The sequence below is a fragment of the Bombus vosnesenskii genome, unplaced genomic scaffold (assembly GCF_011952255.1).
Source record: "Bombus vosnesenskii isolate JDL3184/JDL3185 unplaced genomic scaffold, Bvos_JDL3184-5_v1.1 scf7180000013883, whole genome shotgun sequence".
Taxonomy (NCBI): domain Eukaryota; kingdom Metazoa; phylum Arthropoda; class Insecta; order Hymenoptera; family Apidae; genus Bombus; species Bombus vosnesenskii.
The window spans coordinates 183951-204324 of NW_022883264.1; the positions used below are offsets into that span (position 1 = coordinate 183951).

At 28.8% G+C, this 20374-nt stretch overlaps 4 protein-coding genes across 11 annotated transcripts; 2 read left to right on the top strand and 2 right to left on the bottom strand.

Moving 5' to 3' along the window:
• Positions 1-32: 32 nt before the first annotated feature.
• Positions 33-3167, bottom strand: LOC117239105 (SCY1-like protein 2). The gene is made up of 3 exons (XM_033504415.1): positions 1396-3167; positions 923-1304; positions 33-798 (listed from the first exon to the last, which is right to left on the bottom strand). Exons 1-3 carry the CDS (start codon positions 3083-3085, stop codon positions 333-335), a joined length of 2538 nt encoding a protein of 845 aa, XP_033360306.1. The 5' UTR covers positions 3086-3167; the 3' UTR covers positions 33-332.
• A 927-nt stretch (positions 3168-4094) lies between these two features.
• On the top strand, positions 4095-14124 carry LOC117239110. Of its 3 annotated transcripts, XM_033504422.1 has the most exons (19): positions 4095-4224; positions 5765-6047; positions 6237-6324; positions 6487-6703; positions 7428-7614; positions 7756-7977; positions 8102-8251; positions 8440-8788; positions 9438-9568; positions 9727-9981; positions 10095-10350; positions 10463-10687; positions 10986-11133; positions 11240-11410; positions 11495-11627; positions 11717-11991; positions 12071-12187; positions 12394-12519; positions 12840-14124. In XM_033504422.1, the coding sequence occupies exons 3-19, from the start codon at positions 6264-6266 to the stop codon at positions 13318-13320; spliced, it is 3504 nt and encodes a 1167-aa protein (XP_033360313.1). In that variant the 5' UTR covers positions 4095-4224; positions 5765-6047; positions 6237-6263; the 3' UTR covers positions 13321-14124. The 3 variants fall into 3 exon arrangements, with proteins under 3 accessions (XP_033360313.1, XP_033360315.1, XP_033360314.1); XM_033504424.1 differs by lacking the exon at positions 4095-4224 and having other exon boundaries at positions 5681-6047; positions 8440-8551; XM_033504423.1 differs by lacking the exons at positions 4095-4224; positions 5765-6047 and adding an exon at positions 6138-6156.
• Positions 14125-16933: 2809 nt separating this feature from the next.
• On the bottom strand, positions 16934-18068 carry LOC117239172. The gene is made up of 3 exons (XM_033504559.1): positions 17923-18068; positions 17586-17711; positions 16934-17130 (listed from the first exon to the last, which is right to left on the bottom strand). Exons 1-3 carry the CDS (start codon positions 17932-17934, stop codon positions 16948-16950), a joined length of 321 nt encoding a protein of 106 aa, XP_033360450.1. The 5' UTR covers positions 17935-18068; the 3' UTR covers positions 16934-16947.
• Positions 18069-18419: 351 nt separating this feature from the next.
• LOC117239171 (COMM domain-containing protein 3-like) lies at positions 18420-20343 on the top strand. Of its 6 annotated transcripts, none has more exons than XM_033504552.1 (4): positions 18420-18465; positions 19377-19526; positions 19605-19876; positions 19957-20343. In XM_033504552.1, the coding sequence occupies exons 1-4, from the start codon at positions 18435-18437 to the stop codon at positions 20125-20127; spliced, it is 624 nt and encodes a 207-aa protein (XP_033360443.1). In that variant the 5' UTR covers positions 18420-18434; the 3' UTR covers positions 20128-20343. The 6 variants fall into 6 exon arrangements, with proteins under 6 accessions (XP_033360443.1, XP_033360444.1, XP_033360446.1 ...); XM_033504553.1 differs by having other exon boundaries at positions 18420-18461; positions 19385-19526; XM_033504555.1 differs by having other exon boundaries at positions 18438-18461.
• The last annotated feature ends 31 nt before the right edge of the window (positions 20344-20374 follow it).

Sequence of the window (20374 nt, forward strand, 5' to 3'; positions counted from 1 at the left end):
TGGTGTCAAAATTTTGTTAATAATAAGATAAATAATTTAAAACAGTGTTTTACATGAAAAGGAATATATTACATACTGTAAACAATTGTACATACATTCTTTATAACTTTCAGTATATGTACCTAATATGAATTGTATTAATAATATAAGAGTAATAATATGTTATCATAACAATGTCATATTATAATAATATAAACATTTCAATATTAAAAGATTAGATAAAAGTATACATACTTTTGTCTTAAAATTCCAGAAATTGGATAATAAAAGATTAATATCCTTATCCTGTGTAATAATAAACATTATGATACAGTATTACATCCGTAAAATCATTAACTAAGTAGATCCATTACATCATAAGATAGCAATTTTTCTACTTTTTGATTTGAATTGGAATTCAGATTTGAATTAAATTCTAACTGATTGATAGGAAAATTATTTGTATTAGGATTTAGATTTGAATTAAATTCTGACTTATTAGTTGTAATATTTCCTTGATTTATAGAATAATTAATACTGTTTCGCGGAATGACTGAATTAGGAACACAAGTATTTCCTTTCTGATTTAATTGTACATTCATTCCTTGTAAATTGAAGTGCTGATACTGATTTGAATTCGATGATTTCCACGAATAATCAGGTTTTGAACTTGACATTGAAAGATTTAGTTGATCTAAATTAGATCTCAATAAAGTATCAGTTAAATCTTTTACTGGAGGTTTTGTGGGTTGAACAATTGTAGGTGTTAATGGTGTTTGAGATTGTAATATTTGGTGCACTCCTTGTTGTTGAACTAATCTGTAAATAAAAATATTTCCAATTTTAAAAACTTACATTTCTAAAACCATACTTTAATTACAAAAAGAAATTCTTTTAACTTTTTATTAATAGAAAATAAATAACAATTTGTATTATTACCAACCGAAATTTATCTTCCATTGTCAATCCGTTTTCAATTTGCAGAGACTTTAAACTTGTGCTTGTATTTGGAGTAGGAACTATAGGAATTATATTTACATCATCGTTATTTGAATTAATATTTTTATACATAGTGGAGGTTTGTGAAAGTTCTTGATCTAATTGTTGGGTCTCACGACGCATGGCATCTAATTGTTTTAAAGCTTCTTTGTGCTCTGATGTTACACGATTTATCATTTCAGTCACGAGATTTGAGAGAATTTCATATTGTGGTAGACTGAAATTTTGTTCAACACAGAGTGGCAATAAAAATGGTAAGATCTTTGTTGCTAATATTTCTTTACTTGTTCCCAATTTACTGTGGCTTAATAACATTCTATAAATACCTGATAAGAAATGAATTAATTTATTTTATTTATATTAACTTTAGCTATGTAACTCTTATTATTAAATCAATATTTTAATGCAATATAGTACCTATGATGGCCATAAGAATTGCAGGTTCACCAGAGTGTGGAATTTCTTGGAGAAAAGGTAACACTTGATCAAGGACAAGCCATCGATTGAAATGCGGTAACATTTTTGCAAGACATAATAAACAATTAACTTTAACACCAAGACTTTTTCTGCGGCTTTCCTTCCCATATAAACAAATCTTTTTCATTCTAGGTAAAATTGCATTTTTAATCACTGGTCCTTCGATCATTGTTATAATATTAGGCAAAGCTGATAAACATAACTCTTGTAACTGTTCCCATTCTGATTCTAAAGCACGTAATAACATTGGGACTATATCTGTTTTTATTATTTCTGTAGTACATAATCTTAATAACAAATCCGCATGTTGCATTAAAACAAGGCTAATTTGTGGTGGATCATCTAATGTTAAAACTGATTTAATGTTTGGTAAAATATATTCTCTAAATTCTTCTACAGAACTTGTTTCCATTGCATAGATTATACTAGGTAAAACAAATGGAATCATTGGAGGATTAAACAATTCCTTGTATAAAGCTGGAAGAACTCTATGTAATATAACTCTATGTGGTAATTGTTTTAAAAGTTGAGGTAATCCTTTGTAAAATTGCGATTTCTGTAAGTTATCCCATTGGAAAATTTTGTCTAAATAATTCAGGGTTTTGACACCTATATCTGTAAAGTAATCAATCTTTACAAACTGATGAGCATCTGGTCTTAATTCAGGATTATGATGTAACATCAATTTAACTGTATCTCTAAGGCTTTCCGAAGTTGGAAGATACCTATCTGTGATATTTGAACTTTTAAAATTTTCTAAAAACTGTTTGCATTTCAATAAATCGTTGTTAGATTCATGAAGAAGTAGATTCTTTGGAGAATGTAAAACATATATCACTACTCCCAAAGAAAATATATCACTGGCTGTACCAACGCTACTTGCCAAAATACATTCTGGTGCTTGATAATCCAAATTTGGTTGAGTTATAGATGGAGCTGATATGTCATATTCTATGTATGACCACTGAGGCTGTTTACCTTCAGCGCTTTGATTTAAAGCACAAAAATCAAACCCAAAAATTTTCCACGCTCCATGACTATTTACAACAATAGATTCTGGACATAGATTTCTGTGCAATAATTTAACATCTCCATGTAAAAATGTAAAACCTTCTCCAAGTTGTAAAAGTCCATATTTAATTTCAACATCATGTAGCTTATAATCCTTTAACGCTGTTGGTAATGGTTGTGGTAAATTATTATGGTTCCCTAAAACATTAGCTAGACTAGCTAATACAGGTTCAGTGGCAAATGCTAAGCTATCTCTTGATTCCTCCAAAGGATGTTGAACAGTTAAAATTTGTGGATGACGTAATTTAGTTAATTGCGCGATACCTCTTTTCAATGTTTCTAAAATTAATTCTTTATCGTTTCTGGAAAATTTATCCAAAATACGTTTTTCAAATACAAATATCGCTGCTTCTTGCTTTGTAGATTTTTTATAACCATTGTAAACCTTCCATAGCAACGATGGTCCCGCACTTGCTATATGAGCAGTTACTTCAAATTCTCTGGTCACTGGATTACCAGGAAGGACATTTGATAATTGTGATAAACCATAAGCAGTGTTTTGAACAGTATTGGATATTGTATTGCTAACAGTGTTTCGTAACTTCGTAAACACATCCATTTTATTTTATAATTCGTGTGTGTATGTGTTTTAAATATTCATTTAATAGCTTAATATATTTTATTAAAAAAATTTTAATAAACAATGAAATTACTTAAATTAGAAATTTTTTGATATCTTTTTATTTCTTTCGACATTTGACCTGCTTTCTGTTTCATAAATTTTGTCTTTTAACATTCCAATGTATTATGTATTGATATATGTTTTACGCTACACAAAACGTAATTTCTTGGAATATTCAATAGCGTCACACAATACATCTATTATAATAATTAACGTTGATTCTATTATATTAAATGTATTATAATAATTTTTGACATTTTAAGACATGAGTCTTGATCTTACGTATCATGTCAGTTCGGCATAGTATTTTACTAGTTTTCATTTAATGGTTATGTACCAACCTAAACACGTAAATGTTAATATATTTAGTACTTCCCAAAAATTCCTTTAATATTTCCTATCATTTTAGATCAAATTTTCTCAGTATTTTTTTATTTTAATGTGTCATATAAAACGAATAAATAAAATTACCTGGTTAATTCTTTAATTAAACATAATTGACAATATTTATGTGCTTTAAATTTAGGAACATAGAAAACATTATAAATCACTATTTTTTGTTAACAAGAAATAAGAAATATTTGCAAAAAGGGTATATATTTAATGAAATTGAGAAATTATTACAGTTAAGTAATGAAAAACGTTAATGCTTACAAATCATTAAATTGTAATTAAATACACACACACACACACACACACACACACACACACACACACACACACACACACACACACACACACACACACACACACACACACACACACACACACACACGTATATATAATATGTATGTGTGAAGTATATTTGTTTTTAAAACACGTAATAGATAATAGTAGGTAATAAACAAGTAACATAATGTACGTATGTAGTACATTTATAAATACATGAAATAATTAACATTTGTAATAAAATAAATTTCATATTGCAGAGAGCATATATACCATGAGACGACGATTTCTGGAAAATTAGTTGCTGATATGTTTCCTGGATCGTTAAAGATAAGTGACATGTCATTATATCATAAACAGACAATAAAGTAATAAGAGTTCAACGTACTGCAAGAGTGCGGTAAAAGGTAATAGTCAGTTTTACTTTAATAACATTATCGATTATAGCAATTTTATTAAAAATAAAATAATTAGAATATCAAGATTTATAAATCTAAAACAATAACAGAATAAAAGAATAATAATATTAAAAATAGTCATGATGACATTTTGTCAATAGTTTAAAATTACATTAATCCTTGAAGAAACTGATTTTTAAACAAATATTAAATATTTTCATAGGATATAAGCAATACAATAAAGATTAAAAATTTTTATATGTTATGTATACCTATGCCATATAATAAAAATGCGCAAAATTGAGATTTATGCATTGACTATGTAATCACTCGATTAATCCTTAAACAATCCAGGATACTTCTACTTAAAATTTCATTGCTTGTAATTATATTTATTTAGGTATGAAATTAGTAAATATACATTGATTATGTGTATATATTTACTGAATTAACATATTTGTAAGATATATGTATACATACGTAGGTATGCATTATAATGAAAATAACTAAAAGTAAAAAATATGAAAACTATAATCTTAAAAATAGAAGTTTTTTAATAAACAACCAATTCTTTTTTAATAGGTACGTATTAACGTTGTATCAATTGCACTTATAATATGCTATATATATATATATATATATATATATATGTATACTATATATATATACTATATATATATAATGCAAATATAATATAAACAGCACTCTTTCGTTTAGCAGACTTTAGGTCAATATAATCCCTTCATTGATTAAAGTCGATATTCTGTCAGAGTACTTTCCCTAAAGGACGACCTTTGTAGTGGGGTGGGCCGACGAATAAGGGAGAGAGAACTGGCCGTCGACCCCGACAGTTTAGTTGCCTTATGAACCGCGTATGGATCGTTCGTATTTTACCCTTACATTTTCTCGATTAAAATTCCTTTTACATTTCTTTCATTCAGTCTGCTATAGATTTTTTCTGCTTATAATTAATACATTATTGTCTATGATTGTTTCATTGCATTAATGAGGACGTCGTGTGAGCATTTAAAAAGAAAAGGTGTTTATAGTGAAATATAAAAATGTTTTGTTGAAAAATATGTTAATAAATATATAGTTTGCTGTTTATTTCTGTTTACCATTTTTGGAAATGCTTATTTTTGCAGTTTATACGATATTTTTTAAACATCGATTTTTTGTTTCAAAATAGTGCCAATCTCTTAATTATTTTACATTTACTGTACATACTATATTACTATATGCAGTTCATTTAAATAATATGATTTTCCTTAATTTTGGGATATGTGCATACTTTCTATAACGATTTTGAACAAATATTTTGTTTGTACGTTATATTGTTTATATGTATAATAGAGTTTTGCTCGTCGCTTTTCACAATTTTTATTGAAACTGTGATATGCAATTTTTACTAAAAAATAATGTAAAATGTTTGTGTAACTTTGAATGTTACAGTCCATTGTTTGAACTTCTTCTTTTAATTTATTTATTAAAATGCTGCAACTGTATCGTGATAGTTGTTGAATCTTTAATCTTATCGTTATTGTTTTAGTTTGGAAACATAAATAAGACAGATTATGATGTTAATGCTTAACATTATGGTTAATGGTAATAAAGACGATGTACTGTCAAGCATTTTCCTAAATTGCGAAGGTGTAAAAATGTTGGAGAAGTGAATAGTGAAAGTTTGCGGTGTACATAAGTCCTTCGATATCGATTCCTGCAAATTGCAGTGGTGCATCCTCCACCAACAGCACATTTATGACTCTCCTCCTCTCAATGCGAGAAAAATTATTCACGAGGAGAATGCTCGCATCCAGATAAACCAGAAAATTGTAAGTTTATAAATATTACAATGCTTTTAAAATTAATTGACTGTGACATTAGAAATTATATCTGGCTTTTTTTTATTATTATTTATTGAGAATATTTATAAAATTAAAAGTAAGTAGAAATGATGAAGTAAAAATAATTTTCCAATTTCTTAATTTAAATGTTATATTTACTTGTCTGCGGTTGTTTAGAAATTGAACACGGATGACGAATTGGATATGAATTTGAAATTTAAATGGCTCTTCCTTGGAATACTAGTTACCATCCTCCTTGAATTCGGTAAATTTATTTCATTACTTTTCACATTTAAATTGTTATGGAAAGGCATACATACACAAAAATGAAAATGTTATCTACCATTTAATTTTATACTTCATTAATGTGAATATATGTTAAATACAAATCATTAGATAATTAATAATAATAAAATAAAAAATTTAGATATTACTAGATCAATGATAAAGGAAGAAGATGAGTTTGTTGCATTGAAAATTGATTCTCCTTCTTCTCATGTCGCCCTTTCGGGAGACCTTACAATATCTGTTACAAAGTCGGCTGAAACGTTAGAAAAAACAAAGTACAAATATGGATTCAAAGAAGAAGAAAATGCAGATTCGAAATCACTTGAAAATATTTCTAATCAATTTTTTCTACTGAGGTAAGCTAGTTTGCGTCTTATTGCCAGCTATTGAAAATGATTGTTAAAATGTAAAATATTCGAGAAGTTACTATAGAATTTTTTCATGAATACGTTCTACGACATTTTTTGAAATTTCATTAGCACTGTAATGAGACAGGGCTACCATTTTTATAATAGCAAAATTTGAAACCACCCAGAAAATACGTATACAGGATGTATCATGATATGTCGGACCTACTTCAGGAATGGACAAGAGGCATAAGAACAGTGAAAAGAGTTCATATGAACATGTGCCCCTTCATAGAAGATGCTCGAAATGGCTATCTTTGGTCTGTGCGTATGCTTGCACACGTCGTATCAAAGAATTTTGCAATCTTTAAAAAATTTCATATGAACTTCTCTCATTATTTTCGTGCCTTCTGTCTACTCCTAGAGTAGGTCCCACATGTCGTAATACACCCCGTATACAGATTAATTTCTGTACCACGTAACTTATTTTCAGAGAATGTTGAATTTCCGAACCCTCCGAACGTATATTTTCAGATCCGTTTCAAATTTTACCAAGATAATGACGATAGTCGTGTCTCGTTACAGTACTAATGAAAACCCAAAATGTTTTGTACAATGTATATATACATAACAGGTTTCTAGGAGTGATCGAATATTTTAATGTTTTAAACGATTACCCTTTGACTGTACGATCTACAAACTAACCGTTACATGCTGTTTATGTTGTTCGTAGAGTACTGTACCTTTTTGAAGACATATCAGAATTAATAGGTGAAATTCAACTAGAACAGTTGCCTTCGGGAAATGAAACCATTTCAATCATCATTCCCTGCGGGTATTTTACTCGTGGCGGTGTTTACGCTCTACGAGTGGAATATAAGTATGAAAATTCAACAGTGCCTGTTGCCACTCTTCATCAGGTTGTTATTGTTTCTCATTTTTACTTATAGGATTTGCTCTATAATATCGTTAATATTTAATGTACTTTTTATTACATCTTCTATAATATGATCGTAGCATATTTGCATTGAAATGGTAATGATACATATTTATGCTTGTAGACAAGTAAAATATTAGATGTAAAGTGGCCACTACCAACAATCTTCTTAGAATCTCAGCAAATTACTACTTACCCAGATAAGCCTGTCAAAGCCACAATAAGATACAATGGAGTAAACTGCAGTCCATCTGACAATGTTCCTGTAACTGTTTACATCCTACAATTAATATATTGCGGATCTAGTGTAACTGCTTGTTATTTGCAGAATAATACTTATATTCAAGTAAATGAACAATCTTTCTACAACTTTGTTTTTATCTATTTCTATTTTAAAGATTATTATTATCTCTAAAACAGTTACATTATTAATAAAACAGTTATTATGTTATTTCGTACTATATTTTCAGATATTATATTATGAAGAAATAAGAGATTTTTTACCAACAAAGACTATTTTTTTCCGATGTGAATTGCTCGGGTTACCTGGCAATTATGCTGTAAGATTAAAAGCTTCGAGTACCAATCCTACAGCACCAAATACTAGCGTGTACTTTAAGGTAATTAGCACAAAGGTGTATTTTATTCCAAGCCAATTATTTACATGATATAATAAAATCCTTCAAACAATAATAGAAAATTTGTTTTCTTGACTTACATTAACAGTACATTAGTAAATAACATATTAGAATCAATAACGTATATAAATATTTTGCTATAAATTGCTTACTTTACGTTTGAATTACAGGTGAAATGGTCTGAAGAATTTAAACTTACGGTTCATGCAAGATCGATATATCCTTGTGAAGGGTCAGGAGGTGTAGCCGTCCTTTTCGAATATCCTGCGTGTCGACTAGAAGGTGATCGTGTTCGTGTTTATGGTCGTTTGAAAGCTGATGTTACTTCCGTTGCTTCACCCTCCAGTCTTCATTATATCACCGAATCTAGATCAATACCTGGCAAGCATTCCTTGGCTTTCGATTGTGATCTTTTCACAGAAAAATTTGTCGAATATTGTTTCGTCTATGTTAGCCAGGCGGTCACAGGTGCTATGGGGGATGTTAATATGTCCTGCATACCCACCTTCCCTCTCCAAGGTACATTCAAACTTTTCGCAATTCATGTATGATATTAACATTATATCTATCTCTACGCACATATGCAGGATGTTTCATAACAAGTCCCCTAAACTCAATAAACTTATTTAGGTGTAAAACTAATGCATGCCCAACTCTGTTTATTGTAACCGAAAATATGCTTTTATAAGCGTTGGAAATACGCATTGTTATACCTGCTGCCGTTATCGGAACATTAAGCACGCGTTAAAATAATAAATAGTACGATTTTGTTTCTGCAATTCATTTTCTGTGAGCTTCCACCTCAGTCATTTACTTGCGGAATTCTCGGTCTAGGTCATTTCAAGGTCATAGTATGGCACATGGTTGAACGCGTTTTAATCTTATTATTTTAATAATAAAGAATAAAATATGTTATTTCATTTAAAAACGTTATTATTATTATTAAAATATCATATGATATTTCCTTGAGATGATATTCACTCCCATAGCTTAATTTTTTTTTATCATGACAACTAAGATAGTAATTAAGATTGTCGAAGTTATGTAGAAAGTCCTGAAAACATACATTATAATTCATCTTAGTAATACATTTTATTATGTATAAATATTAGAAACATACAAGTTATTTCTTTAATACTTCATTTTTGCTCAATATTGCTCTATTTAGAAAGTGATGCTGCTGATTGGGGACCTTGGAGTCCATGGAGCCCATGCAGTAGCTCGTGTTTTGGAGGAATTCGAAATCGATATCGCTTTTGTGACACTCCACCTCCGAAATATGGAGCAAGATTTTGCCAGGTAAATATTTATTTATTAATGCAAGATTCAATTAATGTTGTTAGTACAATTACATGGTTAATTCGAAATCCAAATAAATAATTATTATACACGTATGTTCAATTTCTTAGTAGGGATGACAAAATCACTAAAGTTAACATTTATTTATCAAATGATAGGGAAAGGCAATAGAAACTGAATTCTGTGGCAAAATATTTTGGGAAGTATCCTCTAAAAATGAAGCATGGCATAATCGAATTCAGAATTCGATATGCGATAGTGCAGTTTTGGCTGCAACAAAGCCGGAAGTTGTAGCTGACATTGGATTACAGTGTCGATGTGGATGTCGTATTCTATTAAAGCATCAACCTTACAGGAAAATCCTTGGAGCTAATACTCAAGCCTGTCCTGGCCGATCCTTCTGGCTTTTGCAAGTAATACTAAATAACTAATAAGAAAATAAATAATCAATAAATGCCAAATAAATAATAAATTATCACCGCAGATAATAACATCAATAGTCTACAGTCTGATTTAATTTGTCTAGGCGCAGGCGAATTTTATAATTGGATTACATTTAGATCAATTACAATTTCCTTGCCCAGGACAGTATTTTCGTGTTCGGGATGGGAATTCCTTAAATGCAGATCTCTTAATCGACGTTACATATGATAAAATGCAATTTACTGTGAAAACACTCATCAGCTCTGGGCAAAATTTATTACTGGAATTTTTTAGTGATGAACTTGTAGCATCAGGGGATGCTTGTATCGGTGGTTTTCTTGCTCATGCAGCTGTACTAGGTAAAAATAATTATTACAGAATCATGTTTTTCATAGTAATTTAAAACATTGCATACTTTATTTTAAAGTAGATTATTTAAAAATAGTTAATTGCAACGCCTCGTCTTTATAGATAAAAAGTATCTAAAAAGAAATAGAACCACCACCACTGTGCCTTTTGAAACAAATTTAACGAACGTTGAAGAAGAATGGATCTTTTGGAAACCAGCACATTTAGCAACTGCCTTGCTTTTGATACTCATATTTATAGTTTCTATTTTCTTGGCGTTACAATTTATTATAAAGTATAGAAAGTATCGTATTGCTGAGGATTTGGATAGTCTCAATGATGTTTCAGGTATCAATATTATGACATTTTTCATCAGTTATATATATTTTTTAATATCATAATTATTTGATAAAATTATTGAATGTTTCATTAATATTAATTTTATATTAATGTTTATTACTTTCTTTGTTGACCGTTTTCTTCTTTTTGATGATTACAATAGGAATTATATCTATTCTTTAGCACTATTCTAATCTAAGCACTAATCTAAGCACTATTCTTATCATATAAAATGAATAATTTTCATAACTACTAGAAACTGTTTCGTACCTATAATCTCAATCAAATTCATTTTTTTTGTAATCAGAACTAATGCCTGATCGATCAAAATTTCTATCTACAAGTACAATCATTTCCGAAGTTATCTCTATGATAGAAACAACCACTAAATCTGCTCCAAAGGAGACTTTAAGTAATACAGAAGATCACTACCATAGTATTGAAACCTTAACAGGGTAAGAATAATATTATTTTAAAATTCTAGAAAATCGTAAAAACTGTTCCACAATAAAAAAGATCAAATTTGAATTCTATTATTATATACATATCTTCTCAATGTAGGTGCAAGGATGAATCTACATTGAGTTCTAGTACATTAAAATTAAATAGCACGTTGGAAAGTTCTTCTGACAAAACAATCACATCAATAAAGTCAAACTGTGATAAATTATTATCAGCTTCCAGTATTCTCGTGTATCATAAACCAGAAGTTAAATATGCTTATCCCGTAAAGTGAGTTTATTATGTATTTTAATTGATATAACAGAGATTTAAAAGATTGCAAGTTAATTACAATATTATTGATATATTATATAGGTTACAAACAATAGATTATGATGGTTCAGAAGAGAAAGAATTAAAAATGGAAAATGGTAACTTAAAAGATAATAAAAGTAATAGCATCTCAAAAATTTATCAAAATAATGATATTAGTTATTCAGAAGGAAAAGTAAATATTTCTTTATCTAAGAAATTATAAAATTTAAAGAAAAATTATATGTGTAATGTTCATTGTTTTGTATCTTTCTTAACACATAGGAATCTTCGCCTGAAAGTGTTATTTCGAGTCCATCAATTTTGGTAAGTGGGAAAGAAACAAAGGAAAGAAGAAATCGTGAAAAACTTCTACAAGGTCCAGGATCGGAATTTAGTCTAACAAATCCTGATTCAGAACTCGAACTGGATTATTATGATTACAATGTGGCAAATGCTAGTGCTGTTCCAGGATCTTACTTAGGAATGGATCCTGCTTTTTTAGTTTGGATTCCACCAATCGAGGATTTACATCTAGACACAGAAGATCTTCTCTTAGGGTAACTAGTAACCTTTTTTTTTTTTAATTTAGCAGTAATATTATTAATTACATAATTATATGTTATTGTTTATCAACAGAAGCAAGAGAAATTCTATTTTGGCTCTTGAGACTGAAGGTGCTGCATTAACACCTTCCGAATATAGAAGAATGAAACTTTCTAGTTTTGAAGATTTTGGATTTGAATTGGAACAAGGGTAAATATTAAAAACATATACCTATTATTACTTTGCAAATGACTTACAGATATAATATTTTTATGGATTAATTTTATGCATTAAATTATAAAACTGTTTAACTAGTCTTATATTAATAATGAAAAATATTTCTAAAAAGAAAAGAGACTATTGCTAAAATTTGGATTATAGAAATTAATTAGGAGTGAAATCTCTGAAACTTTCAGAACAAGAACGTTTGAAAAATTACTTCCTGTCCAAAAACTTCTAGAAGATTCTAGTATTAAAGTAAGCATGGAATCTGTATCTGGTATCCTCGAACATAAACAATACTGTGTTATTTCAAACCGGAGGTAAGTCCGTAGTAGTACGTAATTTATGTAACTATGGATAGTATTAAAGGGATTATAGCACTCACAAAGAGAAGTAAAAAATGTCTAATAAACATATGTAAATCCTAAAATCAATCCTTTCAATGTAAATCCTTTTCAATGTAATCCTTTTGCGATTTCGCGTTCGATCATTGCCTCAAGTTACCATTTATTTACTATGCTTGATTGAATTCGCAATAACATCATTTACCCCAATATATGTATGTATATTGATTAGACTTTTTTTTTTAAATTATTTTTAAAATAGTTGTTTCTATATTAATGTCCTTTGCTCTTCATAGGGTTCGTCTAGGCAAAGATGAAGAATCAAGCGAAGAATCGAACTCTTCTAAAAGCCTTCTTGGAAGCCCTATAAATATGCTGAATAACGATGAAAATAATAAAGGAAAACTATGTTCTACGCCGAACAGAATTTTACAAAAAGATCTTTCAAAGATAAAGCAGAATTGTAATCAAAAAAAAATTCCTAACAATCAAGATGAGGATATAACAAATATGTCTTGTAAATATAAAGAGTTAATGGAATGCACTCAGTCAATTACAAACATAAAGGACACAGTAAATATTCCTATGACAGAATTATCAGGGAGCCCTTTAAAAAGCTTTTCTCAAGTACGAAAATTAAATAGCAGAGATATTGATGCTTCTTTAAATGTTCAAAATCCAGATTATGGTATAGAAACATTTTGCCTAAAGCAGGGGTCTTTTTATGATCAAAATATTAAATTTGTTGACGATGATGACGATGAATATATCGACTAGAAATTTTATAAAATTATTCTTATTCGTTTCTACTAGAATTTCTATAATTTTTTTAGTTTAACGTTTTCGTTTATATCATTCGCCAGCTTAACAGCACGCGAACATTTAGATTTCATTATTTAATGGTATTTTAAATACCTTAATATTATTTCTTTAAATATAATTATATTTCTTGATATTACGAAGTAATGATTTTAGAAAATTGTTAAACTTATAACAAAGTACATTAATGTCTCTCAAGATATAACCAGGAGTTGATTATCGAGGCTTTTTTTTATCTGTAATAGAATTCGGATTTTGATGTAATAATAGATATAATAGTTATGACGATCTAAAAGAACAGACAATGGAAAGAAGAATAAAGCGAAAAACTATATTTAACTACTTTGACTCTGCTACCGAACGATTCATATCGATTTACAAAATTTACTGTAACTTCGTCAATTATAAGGATGCGGCTATTAAATTTAGAGCGAATATGTACAAAGGAATAGGCAATCTATTTATGAGCCTAAAGCAGTGCTTCTTAAACTTTCCGCATCCACGATCTCGAAAATTTTCACGACCCCATAATTCTGTTACACGATTTCATATGGGGTTGCGATCCATAGTCTAGGAAGTCCTGATATAAAGGGACGATTATAAAATGCTACGTAACAACATTTACTAGCTCGATCGTTGATTACTAATGGCTCACTGCCATGAGGTTGTAGAGATAATAAGGTCATATTATGCGAAACTCTTCGAGTTGCATTTTGAAATATATTACTATAATATTATTATCACGCTCATATGTTGAACTAAAAAGATTTGTTTTATAGATGAATAATTACATTTTTATTTTAAAATGAAATAATTTAGAAATAATAATTTAGAATAATAATTTAGAAATGTTTGTAAAGTTCAAATTTTTGTTCTTCTTCTTTCTTTATTTTGATTTTAAACTTATATGATTTATCGGGAATCAAAAAACGTAAGTCTATGAAACTCTATCAAAAAAAGGCATAAGAGATCTCATATTTCCAACAAAAATATCCAAAAATATCTAGTAAACATGGAATTGAATGCAATAAGGGAGACTAATTTCTAGTTTTTGGAACCAGATCTTCAATATTTTTAAAATCGTTAACTACTTTAACGTGATTATGTGCAATTGTATATAATAATTCTCATTATTTAATCATTGGTATAGTACAAATTATATGACGCAGTACAGCTACTCTAAGATTTACTATTTTGCTATGTAATTGTATAATATAAAATCTAAATCTATCTAAAAATATATATCATGCATAAGAATGATTAATGAAAAAAGATCATATGAGTTAATGTATATTCTTATATAACTGATGTATATGAATTTTTCTTCTTCAAATAACTCGTAACAGAAATCATGTGTAAAGCTGTAATATATTTTATAGGAGCTGATTTCTACATCACTAATATTACTTATTTCAAGCATTAATTTAGATCTCATTTACTTTTCTAGAAAAGGATATATGTATTGTTAATTAATACAGGGTGTTTCGTGTATCTCGGTTACTTTAATATCCTAAGACGCTTGTGCATACCTTTTTTAATACGAAAAATTGTATGAGAAAAAAATTGACTACTTTGGAACAACGAATTCATGACTTCTCCCACAACGTCATCTGAAGCAGTCAATTTCATCTTGCCTGATTACAATTAAAATAATATTGTCACGTTGATTAATAATTCACTAGCAATATTTTTATTGTTCTCTTTGTATATAAATGATAAAGTAAATTATCTAATATAAAACACAAAAATAATATAAGAGAACACACGAAGAATCATGCAACGTGAAAAATAATGTAATTCGACGATGTATTAGAAAAATAAGATTGCCATATGTTACATGAAAATATATGTAGGTATTAGTTTTTATCATACATATACGATGAAAGGATATCGATATGTAAAAGATTATATATTTTTAGAAACGTACTATATACATATTTATAATATTTAAAATTAATATTTATATGACGTTAAATTAGTAATTATCATTTTTAACGTGTATATACATTCAGCTTATATCAATTTTTAATTTATTAAAATTATTATTAATTTAAATTACATTCTACGTAAATTAATTTCTATTTATTATTAATTTCTTGCAAAGCACTAGTCATCGGATGATTAATTTTTAGTTTTCTCATCTTCTATTTCGAGTCAATTAGTACGTTATGCTAGGCACTGGTGTAAAGATTTTTAATCAAGTAATAGCATATAAATTAATGTATATAATTAATAATGTAACCGAAACAAAGAATAAGATTTATCAGATAATGCATTCGACAAACATTTTGCATCAAATTTTACTGTACTTTATTATAATTTTTATTGTAAACATTCTATGCATACATTTGAAGAATACGTTTTATGTGTCACGATTAAATAGCAAAATTAAATAAATTAAAAGAATATTTGACTGAGTATTAGCAAATAAATCTTTTTATCTAAGTCTTTTGCCTTTCTTAATTACATTACTTAAAACTGTGTCTAACTTGATAATTATATTTGAAATTAGTTTATCCCATAGTATGGATACGTTGATAATATATTCACGGATAACAAAAATACATCTTTTAATATAATTAATTGAATTATAACATTTAGATACTTATGGGTGTATGATTTAAACATGTAACTAATATGCATACACATGTTGGTCTTAAAATACACATTCAATAAAATGTATGCAAAAGGTAATTTAAAATACATAATGAAATTGCGCATCGAAATACGATATAGTATACAATATAAATATAATATTCAATATATTTAACATTACATTACTTATTATAATTACTGTAAACGCCTAATATAGAATTAACAAAATCAACCGGCAACAGTGTAAAGTGTTTCGTTGAGAATAGAAGATAAATATATGCACATTCGAGCTTCGCTTGGAAATCTGCGTCGTTGAATGCAATTGATCGTTGTGTTTGAAAGTTGTCGTTGCGTATAAAAGCTTTTAAGAGGCGAGTTAAATAATGAAATTTTTTAAGGAAAGCAAGTTAGAAAATATCACTTTTACATGATTTACCATTAACATGTTCAAATGTTTTCGAGTGTTTAAAGCAAATTCAACGTTAAATTCTTCAATGTGATGAATCTTCTTCGATTGGCCATGATACTAATATTACGTGTATTTCGGGCAATGAAATGAAACATGAATATAATGACAATGATATTCCTCAACGTTTCCAAGTACATATTTGAAGCGTTAGAAATAGAGTTAAGATGGTAGCAGTCACAAATGGAATGTAACTTTATCGAATTAGATCTGCTAAAAAAGTTGTGTGATTTAACAGCTAAAAGAACTTCGGGCCCATAAATCTTTAATAGAATTATATTTAATTTCATTGTTTGTATTGCTATTATTGATATTTATGTTCTTCCCTTCTCTCTCTTTTTTTTTTTTTTTTTTTTTTTTTTTTAATACATACGTAAAAGTGAACATCAAGAGAGTAACTGTTCTATTATCCGTAAATTCTCTCATCCAAACAGCCTTATCCCTCGCGTAGTTGGGATCCTACTGTACTAGTTTTTGATTGATCTTTGGATAAGTGCGATCAAAGAAGAATTTACAAAAAGGACTCATTTATTAACTTCGAGCGTCAACGAAGTTTCTGGTTGAGTCCAAATGTAGCCTGTACGTGTTATACTGCAATGAGCGTCGTAATATCTGCCAGGAGCACGACAATAGGACCATCTTGGACAACGGCAGCGGAATTTGCTGTGAAATTCTTCTTTGCAGACCTCATTCCACCAACAAGTCCGCTAGAAACAGACATTCATTCATAACTCATGAATAATGTATAGACTGCGAATATCTATGGAAATTCACGTTGGAAATTCATTTTGTAAACACAATTGAAAGACTAGGAGAAAGATTAGAGCGAAGGTGGTACAATTTTTGATTTGCTGATTGTTAGAAATGATTCAAGGGTTTTGAGGATTACTATCGCTTCTGCACTGAAAATGCCTAGATATGTGATGTATGAAATCTGCAGAATGAAAACGAAGTAACCTCAAGCATACAAGAAGTATACGCGGAAATGTCCGGTTACGGATATACGAACATTATCACCTAGGAGTGTCCCACTTATTTGATATTTCATATATTTCGTTTGCATTAATTACGTGCCACCTCTGGATTTTTTCACTCTTAAATTTCCCATAAATGCATAAAAATCCGCAGTTTAATAATAAATGTTTGTTTACAGTTTCCTTACCTCTGCCAAATAACCTCTCACGCTTTGATCGCTATAATTTCTCTTTTTAATCAAATGTCTCGCGTTTGTCATACATACTTCTGCGCATAAGATTAATACTAGTAACAAGTACAACACTGATCCTTCCTACAAGAGAATCAATTTATAATAATATCTTTATGTTAATATTTTTGACGTTTTATTATCACAATTTGAAATTAAAAATATACATATAAAGAAATAAATGAGAAACGTGGAAGAATGGAATGACAAATATCGAAACGAGCAAATAGAGATGCAATAATATAACAAATTACACTTTCTCTCGATTAACTTTATCGTTTATTGTAGTCCTTACATTGTTGCGCATTTTTGCTAAAATCTTTCGTGCAACGTTTTATGCAATCACTTTTAAGATGTTGTATGAAAAATCTGGTAAAAATTGAACTACATATTTAATTTCTAATACTGTACGCTTCGCACGAGTACTTGAAATAACAGATTACGTACAGGACGTGGCGCAGGCGTACGCTTATTCTTCCGCTCCTGATTTCGTAAATCGATCGTTGCAGAAATTTCAATTTTTATATTTACTTAGATAAAGTGTCTCCTTAATTTTGTAAAGTATTGCTTGAATCAACATAATTATTAAAACAAATACACAATATTGCTCAAAATTCGTCATTTGACAGAATTTTCTTGTAACAAACATTACTTGGAATTTTCATACCACTTACCGTGATCACAGTCAAATAAATTATGTTTATTATCAGCAAAATATATTCGGATCCACTATTAGAGAAAAAGTAATCTTCTGATAATGTATTATATGTACCTACCTTATCGACCTCGGGGTGCCCCAGAAACCCGATGACCATCTCAACCGTCGAATACTCAGTTCGTAAGTACGAATAATCGATCCGATCCGAATACTCGAAAGAATCGAGTAGCTCGAATTGTCTCGATCGGTTTGAAATAGTTAAGTGACTCGAACGATCTGAATAGGTCGTACATCTTTCGTACATTACATGTAGTTTATACCTTGCGTTAAGCGAATGCGATGGTCTAATTAATTTGTACAAAAGGTATACGACCTGTTCGGATCGTTCAAGTTATTCGATTCTTTCACGCTGCTCGGATCTTTCGAATACTTGGATCGAATCGATTATTCGAACCGACGAACTATGTATATCTCGGCTCGTTTTCTCTGAGTAATAGTAAGAGATCCAGCACTAAAACAGATAATTCGTATTGCGTACTGTTGTCTGAATTTCATCATTTCAGTAGATTCAATATCTTGTGTGTGGCTACTATTATCATATGAAAAAAGTTTTTGGTTAAAATAAATAATAATTTATTTTCAATGTATGTATATATATATATATATATAACAAATATTTATTAAAACTTCAAGTATAACAAAAATTAAAATATGTTATAGTTGTGACTACACGCATAAATACATGTAGAATCTATACTCTTCTTGGTTCTAATAAAAATTAGCTGTGATATATTCATATTTTACAAAGTAAATTAAATAAATTAAAGTTATTCAATTTATTACCGCTTATTATTATAATAGGTCAGATATTGAAAATCGATAACATACATAGTTGGCAATTATGAAAGATAACCTCACATATCATGTTTATGAAATTTTTATTCGATATTTAAAAATTTAGTTGAATATTTATATATTTTCCATAGTTCTAAAAATGAAGTCATCCCAATGGACATATATCATAAAAGCAATTAAATTATTTGAAAGTTATACTATTCAATTGATTTTAGTGTATCATTAAGTGAATTTAGTATTTCAGGATATAATGATGGAATTATCAAAAGACACCATTGATGGTCTTGCTAATATTCTAAACACAAATATTGTTACTGACGATAACTTTCTACAAATTTTAGGAATGGCTACTTCATATATATATGAAAATCCTTCAGAAATAAAATGTGAGTATTTATTTTGGTGTAATTGCCAAATATAAATAAGATTAATTAACATAATTATTGAAACTAATAAAATTTCAGGCACTATCAAAACATCTGATGCAAAACCAATTTTAACAAAAAAGGTTTTTGCTGATGTGGTATGTTTACTTATAGAGGCTACCCGACATGATTTAGATGAAGAAAGCTTAAGAAGTTTTTTAAATCTTGTATATATTGGTGAAAAAAGAATTACGAAATTATGTGAAGTATACATTAATAATAAAAAGGCAATACAGTCTCAATTGGAATTGATAGGCAATAATCCACCTCACATTATTGATATAGACTGGCATTTAGATTACTGTGTCAAGGTAATTGATCGGTGAATAGAACACCGATCGTTTCATTCACAGATGCTTTATTTGCTCTTATTCATGAAAGTCATTTTCAGTTGGACACATGCAATTCACTAGGTGTTCCTCTTTATCATGTGCGACTTAGTACTAAAAAACATGAAACAATAGATCATGTAACATTTTCATGTACAATACAACAGTTGCAAGAACTGGTATTTAAGCTCAAAGATGCCATCAGATACTCAGAGAAGCTTACTAATGTTTAGCTGTATCTTTAAATTATTGATTTGCTGCATATAGTATGATCCATGTATATTTTCAAATTTCCTTGGAATTATTTTTGTTTTAGCTATTTCTATTACAATATGTGAGTTTCTATAAATTATAATTATCAGCAACTTATAACATTTATGTATATTAACATTTACACAACAATTATTATAGTAATCGTTTAATAATAAACTCAATATTTGTACGTATAAGTGTAATGGTAAAATCTTATACAAACAACAG

What these genes read in the sequence shown, in the direction of transcription:
- LOC117239105 (XM_033504415.1), bottom strand. Translation starts at nt 3,085, where the DNA reads ATGGATGTGTTTACGAAGTTACGAAACACTGTTAGCAATACAATATCC. An exon ending in AATTCTTATGGCCATCATAG is followed by an intron (nt 1,305 to 1,395) that starts GTACTATATTGC and finishes ATTTCTTATCAG; the next exon opens with GTATTTATAGAATGTTATTA. An exon ending in ACAATGGAAGATAAATTTCG is followed by an intron (nt 799 to 922) that starts GTTGGTAATAAT and finishes TTTTATTTACAG; the next exon opens with ATTAGTTCAACAACAAGGAG.
- LOC117239110 (XM_033504422.1), top strand. Translation starts at nt 6,264, where the DNA reads ATGAATTTGAAATTTAAATGGCTCTTCCTTGGAATACTAGTTACCATC. An exon ending in AGAATAATACTTATATTCAA is followed by an intron (nt 7,978 to 8,101) that starts GTAAATGAACAA and finishes CTATATTTTCAG; the next exon opens with ATATTATATTATGAAGAAAT. An exon ending in TGCTCATGCAGCTGTACTAG is followed by an intron (nt 10,351 to 10,462) that starts GTAAAAATAATT and finishes TCGTCTTTATAG; the next exon opens with ATAAAAAGTATCTAAAAAGA.
- LOC117239172 (XM_033504559.1), bottom strand. An exon ending in TGAGAGGTTATTTGGCAGAG is followed by an intron (nt 17,131 to 17,585) that starts GTAAGGAAACTG and finishes GTCTGTTTCTAG; the next exon opens with CGGACTTGTTGGTGGAATGA.
- LOC117239171 (XM_033504552.1), top strand. Translation starts at nt 18,435, where the DNA reads ATGACCATCTCAACCGTCGAATACTCAGTTC. An exon ending in AAATCCTTCAGAAATAAAAT is followed by an intron (nt 19,527 to 19,604) that starts GTGAGTATTTAT and finishes ATAAAATTTCAG; the next exon opens with GCACTATCAAAACATCTGAT. An exon ending in ATTTAGATTACTGTGTCAAG is followed by an intron (nt 19,877 to 19,956) that starts GTAATTGATCGG and finishes AGTCATTTTCAG; the next exon opens with TTGGACACATGCAATTCACT.